An 11,104-nucleotide genomic window follows, 5' to 3' on the forward strand; every position below is an offset into this window, starting at 1 on the left:
TCGATGATGGGCTACAAAGCCAGCTTTCGATTTGCAGCACTTGCCACATTCCTCACACGTGAACCCAACGAGTCTCTCCTGTGTACTGGTTGGAACTGGTGCGGAGGCGCCAGATGATTCGTAGTATACATTGTCGAAAGTAACCAGCACATTGAAACCAAACGGGGTGGTTGGCCCTGTCTGGAGTTGCTGAACTCTTAGCTCACCCAGACAGACGTCCAGGCTACCCGGTCGGCACCACGAGGAGGTGGTTCAGCTCGCCGACTGTTATTTTAGTAATCCTCAGGAAACCGTGATCTGCTTTCAGAATATCTTTGTTTGGCTAGAAGCATGCACTGAAGCAAATAGCTTCGAGGTCCCGTGTGTGACTAACGGGGGTCTGCGAAGCCGTCACCATGTATACAGCCCTCGAACTATACTGTGCAATTGCGCATAGTTAAACTGAAATGATACGCGTGGGAATGACCTCAAACCATCGATCCTTTGCTTAATGGAAGGTCCACCAGGTCAGTAGTTTTGGGCATCATATACTCCCTGAAATTATGGCCGGCGGTAAACCTATTGGTGATGCCATGAGTGAGCAAAACTACTGCTAGAAAATGAAACTCCATCGCTAAAAAACTTGAGGACTTAAAGAGGTCAAATATACCTTCAAATTAGTCTGCTGATGCAGTCCCGTTAGGCCTACCTCATTTCACCCAGAACCTTGTCACGATAACATTGACGGTGCACATTTGAAACGAAATGGAACCCTGTGGAAACTGGATAGAGGACTCATAGAAACTAAGAACTCTTGTCTGTTGCTGTAACGACAAGTCGTTGATTTGGACTAGGAGTCCCAAGGTGCAGTCGGGTCGAGCTCAATTCCAATACCTTTTCAGAAGAGCCATAGTCCGATTTCGACCCACTTGGTCCTACTATTGTCGACCATTCATAGGCCAGTCAGGTGATGACATCATTCCACATGATGAGTTCTAGCTCTTGGGAAATGTGACCCCACTCTCGAATTCTTGAGTAATCCGAAAATCGCGAGAGTGTGTGATGGACGCGTGCGTGATGGACGCTTGCGCTTGTAGCGGTCATTCGCGAGTCTCATGTACTAACTCTGGTAGCAAAACATTTCAGACATCTTCGGGATCTATTATATGTGGGAAGTGTTCAGAAAAAGACATCTGGACCAACATAACTGGATTATTGTTTATTCACTGACCTGGGCCAACGACGAACTATTTTAAAGAGAACAATTGTTAGTGAGTCTGTTCCATCTGACCTCTTTATTTTTGTATACCCAACCTAGCGTAATCATTTTTATTTCTTTGCCACACACTCCTGGTAAACTAACTTATTGGGTAGCCAGACCACCACAAACTCTTTCAGAAGCTGTGATAGCACGCCGGAAAGCACTTTACAATCAATTCCATCTTCTCGCCAACCGTCAGTGTACACAAAGATCTCGGCTAGTGTCTGCAGCTTCCCTTTTTTCCATTGAGACTGCTAGTTATCCACTTCTGTAACTAGCCCCAAGACATGTTGTAGATTAGTCTTAAATTCCGGGTTACGATTGCACTGGTTCATCTAAGAAAAATGTAGCACGCGCCACGTATGAGATTCAGCTTACTTCGGGCAGATTACTGCCGCGTCCTAGACGCACACCCAAAATTTCTCTGAAACCGCGCTTCGAAAAAGAAAAACTTTAACATAATGTTTTAGCATTTGATGGTAATTATCCGGGCCCTTAAGCTCTCTTCACGCGACCGCAGTTTTATTAGAAGTTGTTTAGACAAATTCCGAGCCCACTGCGGGTGCGGAATTTGTATTCTGATGGCTGCTGGCGGCTAGGGCTTTTGTGTCTCTAAAAACGACGAGAAGTTTTGTGGAAAAGCTCGATTCTTCGCGTCGTTTCTTACGTATTGGATTTGGAAATAACCTCAAAACGACGTAGACGATAAGCACGCCTATAACATCGTCGTAAACTCAAATTGGAGAGGCCATTCGCGACCTAGATATGAAAATTATGCGATGGTTGCGGCAAGCGTCCTGCCAAAGCCAAGGAATTTGTCACAGCTAGTAAGTTTGTTGTTCTTTTTGTCTGGCTTAAGACAAGGTTTGACTTCACCGATATACCGTGACACAGACAGTGTCATTGGGTGAACTATTGGATTTGTGAGCGGAACAAGCAGGCGGCACAATAAGATGGCCACTGCTTTCAAGTTCATGCATATATATTAAATGGACTGAGCCGGTCTTTTAGGTAACGCTCTAGGTTTGTGCCTGATGTGTGAGCCTTCATTGCGCTAGCGCTTACCGCGCCTTGAAGAGCATTCAACATTGTTTGTCCTTTCTTCGGTTGTTGGTCTTTAGACGTGAGTTAGCATATCAAAACTTTTACATACGTGGGGATCCGTCTCATCTGCCCGGAACTGTTGGTGGCATGGATTCGTATGAGACGTTTCTCTCTTTTCTATCATATTCTCCTGCTATCCTTTCGCATTCATCGCTTACATTCACTTTACATGTTTGTGACCATGTTCCTCAAAAAATAAATGACAAACGTTTTGTATTCTGATGGCAGCCACGACGAAGTTCGGGAAATTGCTGAACCTTAAGATCGCACCGAATTCCTTGTAGTTGGTCCAGATCTTGCTGCAATCGCCATCATCGTCATCAGTGAACATAGTGCACCAGCAATGTGTATTGTTACTTAACTGCTGCAAGGGAGGTGCTTGTGTGATCGCTAAGATACTATCTGGGGGCTTGAGCCTAGACGAACGGAGGATTAATTTGACCGACCAAAACATCTGTCTCAAAGTTCTGACCTCTGATCAGCGGTGGTTGGCCTGAGGCTGGGGAAAAATGCCACACCCGCTAAGACAGATCAATACCCCTTGACCAAACTGTTCTGTCTGAACCTGTTTGAACTTGACTTGGTGTACAAGTTTGCACATATATATGGAGAACTTAAACGTGTGGTTTCTACTTGACTTCCTTGTATTGGAACCCGTTGTCCAATTCAGCGTTGCACAGATTTGATTACCATGTCACTGAAAACACGTTTCTGTACGGTAATCCAAGGTCTGCGACGCTTCCGAGAATGCGGAAACTCTTCCCATGCCTTTAACTGAAAGGTTCTGATGGAGTCACTCGAAGGATGAGTGCCAAAGTCATTATCAAAAGACACTGCTAATGTCAACTTTATTCGACACATTCAGCAGAGTATGCGTAGGCAAAATGTCCAAAGCAATATCTGATGACAGTCACTTTAATTTGAATATCCGACTGCTCCTTCCTCCGTGTCCGCTGCGGTATTTTCTGCAAACAAGAAGTAATCGGTATAAAGTTTTGCGTGGCTCTTCAACTGATGTCCTTCAGAAATGCCAGCGAATTAATGAGATAAACTGGGTCTCACTCGATAGGCAAATGACAAGCAAGCTGAAGACAGTGTGTGGGGTGGATTCTGCCCGTAATCAGAAGGATCATAAACTGGGTCAGCAAGTATCCCACTTCGTCAACGTAGGCACAGAATTAATGGTTGAACAACATAGCTTAATAAATTAAAGCAGGCCATGATGTGGCAACACGAAACCAAAGCGGATACAGTCAAATTGAGAGCTCTCGAATCATGGTGTCTTACCGGCTTTGGCCAACATGATCCTGCTCGAGTGTGACTTGAAACCCGGCGGGGAATGTTGGGCGGCATGGCAATTCAATCGTCGGTGTGCTATGAGATTGTGGCGATTGAATTTCTAAATGGGCAGTGGGTCGACCTCAGTGACGGTGCCTTACTTCGAAATGACGTTCAGATGCGTTCATTTAAAGAATGTCTCATCTTTTAGAGGTGATATAGAAGTTTAAGGATGTATTCAATGGGTTTTTCTTCCTGTCTCCGTCTTTTGTGACGCGGGACGTACTGGATCGTCAGAGGCATGTAATTCGAAGATTAGCACAGAAAGAAAGGGGTGTTGTTAGTGCTCGCACAGGTCAAACTGGTTAGTATTTCGTATTAGATTAGAGACGTACCACGGATACGACGCCATTAAATGGCCTCAATGGTATGATCATTAGGAAAACTAAAATGTGTAACCTTTGCAATCAAATATCTGAGATCGACCTGGAAGTCGTACTTTAACCCTTAGTCCTATTGATCACACCAAGAGTTGGTACACCCCCAATGTGTACAGTGATATAGTATACGTTGTTGCATCGGAGCCCGATGTTCCGTTTGGACGAAACTAATGAAGAGTATAAGGGAGCTGGGTCAGTTTTACCGGCTTTTCGTCGCTGCCCAGAGTCCGTGAATGGTATCTAGTGACGGTAGAGCACAGAAGTGGTTTGCATTCACCTTCCGAATTCCAAAGGCAAGCTGAAATCCAATTGACCTTCTGGAATGCGTTCAGCCCGCCAATGCTTTTTGATGGGACTTACCGCTATGCTTATGGTCGTATGTCTTTGCCTGCTACGGTCAGAGTGCACTTTCTGATTCCAACTCAGACTCATCCTATTATAAAAGTGCTTTTATATAGCAGGTTGGGTTGTGTCTAAAATTATCTCGCATCCAAACTTGAGACGTTCTATACCTTGCAGTGACACTGTTGTCTTAAAAAGCAGTATTTACAACCTTAGGCCCTAGCAACTATCATGCTCTGCTCGTCAACGGAAACGACTGAGAGAATAATGCAAACTCAGGGGTCCATGGCGCTTTGACATAGACGAGCAAGTAGTACTTCAGTGCTGCCAGTGTTTTAAATACAAACAATATGTACACCCAATTACAGGGCGTGATTCGATACCCACACGCCAGCTCACAACACTTTGTGGGCCTACCGTGCAGTGGTGGAGAAATACAGTAACTCTAGAAGACAAAGACAGACTTGTAGAATCAATTAAAAACTAGCCAAAATAGCTCTGATTTTGGGAACCGAAAAAAAAACACGCAGGAAATTGTCCGGGAGGACTGTGAGTCCAGGTTAACTGAAGCGAGTGTAGCACCAAAGCGTTATTCTGCCTAATGAAATTGGGGAATAAAACCCTGAAATTACAGCCCTCCTAATACGGCTGCGCATCAGTCTACTGCGCAGCGGAACAATCATGTGAAACAGGGCCGTGCGGCTACGCCCACACGTCTGAATCACGTCCGATTTCATCGTGTGCCGGGGAAAGTTCAAAAAGGGACACAGAAAGTACACGCCCAATCCATGACCGTACACAAGCGCACAGACGACCATCTGTGATCAACCGAGACAAAAGAACAACCGTCCGAGAACCAGTGTGGGCGTGCAGAAGACACACTGGTTGGTTGACAGTGGATCGACATCAAGTGAGGCTACGCCCACACGTCTGAATCACGTCCGATTTCACCGTGTGCCGGGGAAAGTTCAAAAAGGGACACAGAAAGTACACGCCCAATCCATGACCGTACACAAGCGCACAGACGACCATCTGTGATCAACCGAGACAAAAGAACAACCGTCCGAGAACCAGTGTGGGCGTGCAGAAGACACACTGGTTGGTTGACAGTGGATCGACCATCAAGTGAATCATATATAGAGAGTTGTAATTGCCTTAATACACATTTCCTTCTGGTCGCTTTCTTGTCTTCTGACTATAACCCAGTAGCGCTAGGGCAGGTGAAGAGATACAACACCTCCTCTGTGTTGCGTTTTCACTAACCGACTGGTTGAGGGTGATCTCCAAGTATGTGTCACTCACCGGTTGATTATGAAAACACATTGCGAATCCACAATGTTGTCGTCTTTGTGAACACACGTTCCTCCAAAATTTTCGGGGTCAGAGTGACACAACTAAGCCCGCTTTCATCAATGAATTGAAATCTCAGACAGGAATCTACGGTTTGAGAGAGATGGTACCACGTTTAGGAAAAACACATTTGTTTTACGCTGGAAACACGCCATTAAAACTTAGGTAAATGTTTTCCCATTTTTTCAAGAGTATTGCTTGTTGCCATGATCCGTGTTCCCGCCAGTAAGGTAGCAAAGCAGAGAAGTCGAGAAGAAATCACCATGGGGTGACTACCATATAATTCTTCACTAACAAGAGGGGTGATTACATTTTTAACGATTGTGTGGACTTTTCCATGTTGGAGATTTTTTGGGAAAATGCACCCAGTGGCAACCATTTATGTGTTTTAAACGAACTCACCGCTGAAGCACCACCGATGCTGTGCTCACATTGATTTGCCGACAAGCATTGTCTTTTTAAATGGCTTCTACCCAGGGTCTCTGTTGCCCAGAGATTTGTTGACAGTAAATATTATCACGCGTAAGAAAAAATAAACCAAAAGTTTGGTCGAAAATATACGCGTTCGGTTGTGTGAAAATACTGAAACAATCATGCCTTACCGTAAACTTGTTCTTGAAACAGTGGGGAATACAAAAAGCGATTTAGTTGGACGTTTTATTTTAAAGCGAAAAAAAACATTTCCGGTTTCAAATGAGTGGGTAAATTTGTACCAAACTAGAAGGCACCAGAGAACCAGGACTCTCTAATGTCGGGATTGGTTTCGTGTAACGTTCTGACTTGACATGACTGACCTAGTAATACGACAACACAAGCAAAGTCTTTACGGACGGCTGTTGGCAGGTAGTAGCAATGCATCTACGTCAAATTGGAACCTGCTAATTTTCCATTTGGCAATGAAGACCCGTGGCCGAAATGACTTGTCAAATTATACGGTCAAGTAAGGGTGGTTGCGAACGAATATACATGTCGGCCAAACATGGTCACATGTCCATTCGATAACCTTATAAGCATCGTGTGAATTTAGTCTGTTTGGGAATCCCACTAGTTTAGACTGCCAGATGCTGTGGGTTGCATATGAGATGAGTATGAAGATCTGTGAAACGCAACCTAAATTTGATAATCAGAGCCCTTGACTTGATGCACGGCAAGGTTTATATCAACCTTTCATTGCTAGTGTACTAATGATGTAACTCACTCAGGTGGACCCACTTAACATTGTGGTAGGGAGCCATGGTTCAGATTTGAGAGACCAGAAGTTACAAAGGGTGGTTCTACAAGGCCGTATACCCTGCTTGTACAGAGTGACGTCGCGAAAATTCTTCCAACCCGAGACCAGAAATGCAGTTTCCATTTGGTGTGATGTACAGGCTTTGCTACCCTAGGAATAGGCTGGTATAGATATCACTCAGAATGCAATTTACTGATATCAAACGGACGAAAATTGGAGCACTCTTCGAGAAACGTTTTGAGCAGCAGATCTTGCTCCTGCTATGCTTGTCAGTGTACTAATTCCAAGTAATGGAACATGTGGCAGTTCATTCTCATAACAACGGTTTTTTACAGAATAGTAGGCGGGCGTTCCGTCTGATTGGTACACTGACTGTGTCGAATGTGTTAGGAGTAAAAAATGTCGGATGATAGAACAGACAGACGTAGAAAGTAGTCTTTGCAAAGTACATTGCTTGGACCGAGAAGCATTCGATAGAGTTTGTGCAAAACATTTTTTCGCCGTATTTTTGATAGGGAATCGGGTAAAAAGACACCCGGTAGGCACTAAATAGACCTATATTGATACTGTACATGACTCATGTCCACGAAAGCTGGATTATTGCACTATATTCCTGCGGATAAAAATGAGAAACCATGGTCTTCATGACCTTCACTAAAGTGTTCCAGCACGGTAGCAAGGGATCATCTCATCACGTTCTTCTGCAGTCCGATTACGATTGTTCTAATTTTCTGTGCAGATTCAATCGCGGTATTCAACTTTGCTATATCCTATTTTTGGACAGCTCTTCCGGACGCCGTCAACATCGTCTGGCGGAAGCTAAAAGCATCTGGAACTTCTTGATTCCGAACATTTTGGGCGTTTTTGCTGAGCCTACGGGGAACAAATGTCTTTAAAAAGCCAGGACTAAACTGAAATTATGCACACTCGTCTTACCATATGGTGGCGGCAGTTCTGTGTCATGGTGTGAGATAAAGTTGTAAGAGGAGTTTTGTTTATCAAGGTGAACATTCAGAGATGTAAGTGGTTTTTGTTTACAGACTGCTCGATGGTTTTTTGGATTACCGATACATGTTTTTAATTGCTCCACGCTCAGTAGAAACGGGAAAGCGCCAATTTTAGCAGGCTTGTGCGACATTCACTCTTGTCAATTAGCCCATGAGAACACAGAATAGAGGACATCTTCACAAGCAAGACAGATGCTTCATTTTAGAGAACGATTTCTCATTAGGAGCGGGCACGATCAACTAAGTGACATGCATCTAAATGTGACTTGATGTCGTGAAAACCACGGAGCTACTGCCCATCGTGCCATCATGGCTTGTGGCGATTCATCACTATTCTGAAACTGGCTAGTGCCCGAAGAGCAAGTGCACTTGCAGTCGGCAAGGAGTGGCAAGTTTTTGGAAACAACATAATGTGAAATGTCGAGCGGATTAAATTAGACATTTGCAGTTGTGAAGAAAAGGAAACCCGTAGTGACACTGAAAACGGAATGGCCTAACTAGTGAAAAACATGCATTTTTGGACCAGGCCATTTCGAAAAGACGTCGTTTTTTATTGGCTGAGTTTGGGTATCAAGTGCTGACAGAAACTTTGGAGTTATTTGGAATTTTTTATTGTAGAGGTAAAGACTTCGGTGACACTCTTTAAACGTGCACAGTTTTAAGAACAATAATAGCGTTTGCTTTGTTGTCTCCTTCATTCACTCATTCCTAACTTGCATCAAAATCACGAGCCTGCAGTTCAGATCGCAGTGTTGCGTGAACCACAGATGTTGATCTATTCTCCTCTTAGATACGCTAGGTGGGAAAGAGGGAAAGCGCACAGTGTTTCCGACTAGCTGAGTGTGACAATCACCCTCCAACCCCGGAAGCATGTGTTTTTAACAACGAAATCAACCCACTCTTCTACTGCGATTCACTGGGTAGGTCTTCTCTACAAAGTTAATATTCTTCTGTGAGATTGTGGACAAGCAACTTGAGTCCTCACATCTAGTCACTCTATAGACGGACGCATTGACAAGTTCGAACACATGAGGTAGTACAATACTCACCACCGGGTGCTGGTATCTCTGATAAATTTAAGTAAAGTGTGTTCACAGTGACTGCTATGCAGTGATAAGTTATATCAAATGATATTAGAAGAAGCAACTGGCGAATGGTAAAAGAATGCTGAGATGCGTCAAAACAAAGACTGAAATCTCCCATTCTCATTGGTGCTAACAACAAAGCAAACTAGTTCTCTCTCGGAATGCAGCTGGTCAGAAAAAGTTTAAGCAACAAAAAATATGACTGGCAACAGAGTTACATAGGGTTGAATAATGAACACTTCATATTTGATTCGGTTTGTATTAAACGAATAAACAATAAGCCAGTGACCTTCATTTAGTGGTACTCAAACTACTCACATCAAGTGGATAAAGATTCAGTCACTAGCAACGTAAAAGTTCATGGATTTTCGCCATAAGATTTTCCCAACCGTCAGCTATAAATCTATTCGGTAGGTTTATTTCTAGCAAACGTGGCATTTGCTAGGAACTTTCATCAAACAAAATATCTTTTGTTCTTCGAAAAAACCGCTGATCAACTGCGCAGTGTACATCATCCCCGAAACACAATCTTGCAAGTTTGCTTCTCAAAGTTGTCCAGAGAATGCATTCAGCCATCTAGTATTTGTAGTTTTGGGGATTTTGCGGGATAGGTACTTTGTTCTTAGTCACATCATCCTCGTTTGAACGTTCGTCCTCCTGTTCTGGGGTGATTATTCCGGTGAGTTCACACCAAAGAGAAGCACTGGATTCGAGTTTCGCTCATATTAGAGCTCATCAGCAGTGCATATCCAATGGCTGTGCCGGGATTTGAACCCCGGACATCTGACATGCGAGGCGAGCGTGTAACCACTACTCCACCAACTTACGTCGGACGCATCTGAATTATCACGTCTGAACAGGCGAACGTGTTCACACTTGAGCGATGTGATTGGGGTGCCCGACTCATCGAACGACGATCCAGTAACTGTCCTGCTTGTGACGATCGATCGACATCTGATGTTTGCCGAGTGGCCAACCCTCCAGCGATTAAAACAAATCCGTTTGAATCTCGGAGGTTGCTTGACACGACTTCAGATTTTTAGAAAAATTCATCATAAAGTAATGTGAAGTTTGGAAAAACCAGACGCTATATTTTTTCTTTCTGAGCAAACACTGAAGAATGCACTTGTGTGCCTAATTCTGCCTTCCGTACAGCAGAGAACACAAACTGCTCATTGAAAGCACTTCGTTTTGGGTGTGCAAAGGAAAGTGGGATTTGGTGGATAGAATCCCCAGTGAAAGAAATTACACCCAGTTAAACTGTTCATTTTCCCCTTGAAAGTGTTTGCTGAATTACCTTCGAGGGCCTCTTAATCACATATACGTGGCAAATTACTGCAAAATGGTTGGTAACTTTTGGAACATTGTAAAATTTATTATGTTTATATCAATTTTTGAGTGAATATTGGCACCACCCTGTTTTAAGTTTCGCCCTTTGTCCGGCATTTCTTTTTTGATGTTCCTGACCGTAGGCCTTGGTCACTGCAATCTAAAGCTGTTGAGCCAGCCAAATCGATTGGAGGCGACACAGGTAAGGAAATGCATTCGTCTTACACCTAACTGCATGCTCGTCATAAGGACCGAGGTTAGCTTGGTTTTTGGCAAAAATATTTAGGGTGGAGAGGACCAACATCATGTACTGCTTTGAAGTCCGTACTCTTCGAGAATCACAAGAAGCCGTGTCTGTATACTGAGATTGTCGCTTTTTAAGTGAGAGCACCCAAGTCTATTGATCCACGTAAAGTTCGCCACAAAAACGTAGATGAGTTCACCAACCAAATGATGTGATCGATGGTTGTTATAAATGACTTTTCACTCCCACAATTTGCCAACCCATGTCACACAGCGAACCACGATTTTCATAGTTAGCTGCCCAAATGCAATCAGTTATTGCTAATACATATTTAGCAGCTATTGGTCCAACATTTGAAAAACAAATTCACTACTCACCAAACAGTGGTTCTTCATTCGCTAGGAACCCAAACCAGAAGGCACGAAAATGTAAAGTCACTATGGGAATACAAACA

At 43.7% G+C, this 11,104-nt stretch overlaps 1 protein-coding gene across 1 annotated transcript in view; it reads right to left on the reverse strand.

Moving 5' to 3' along the window:
- T265_14404 (hypothetical protein) overlaps window positions 1–10,104 on the reverse strand; it is a gene marked incomplete at both ends in the record, with an annotated part of 11,040 nt that extends 936 nt beyond the window's left edge. Inside the window, 4 exons of the mRNA XM_009173478.1 lie at window positions 16–223; window positions 5,331–5,599; window positions 9,693–9,780; window positions 9,905–10,104. Of these exons, the coding sequence (XP_009171742.1) occupies window positions 16–223; window positions 5,331–5,599; window positions 9,693–9,780; window positions 9,905–10,104 (765 nt within the window). The remainder of the gene's footprint in view (window positions 1–15; window positions 224–5,330; window positions 5,600–9,692; window positions 9,781–9,904) is intronic.
- Between the last annotated feature and the right edge of the window lie 1,000 nt (window positions 10,105–11,104).

Source organism: Opisthorchis viverrini, assembly GCF_000715545.1.
Source record: "Opisthorchis viverrini unplaced genomic scaffold opera_v5_187, whole genome shotgun sequence".
Taxonomy (NCBI): Eukaryota; Metazoa; Platyhelminthes; class Trematoda; order Opisthorchiida; family Opisthorchiidae; genus Opisthorchis; species Opisthorchis viverrini.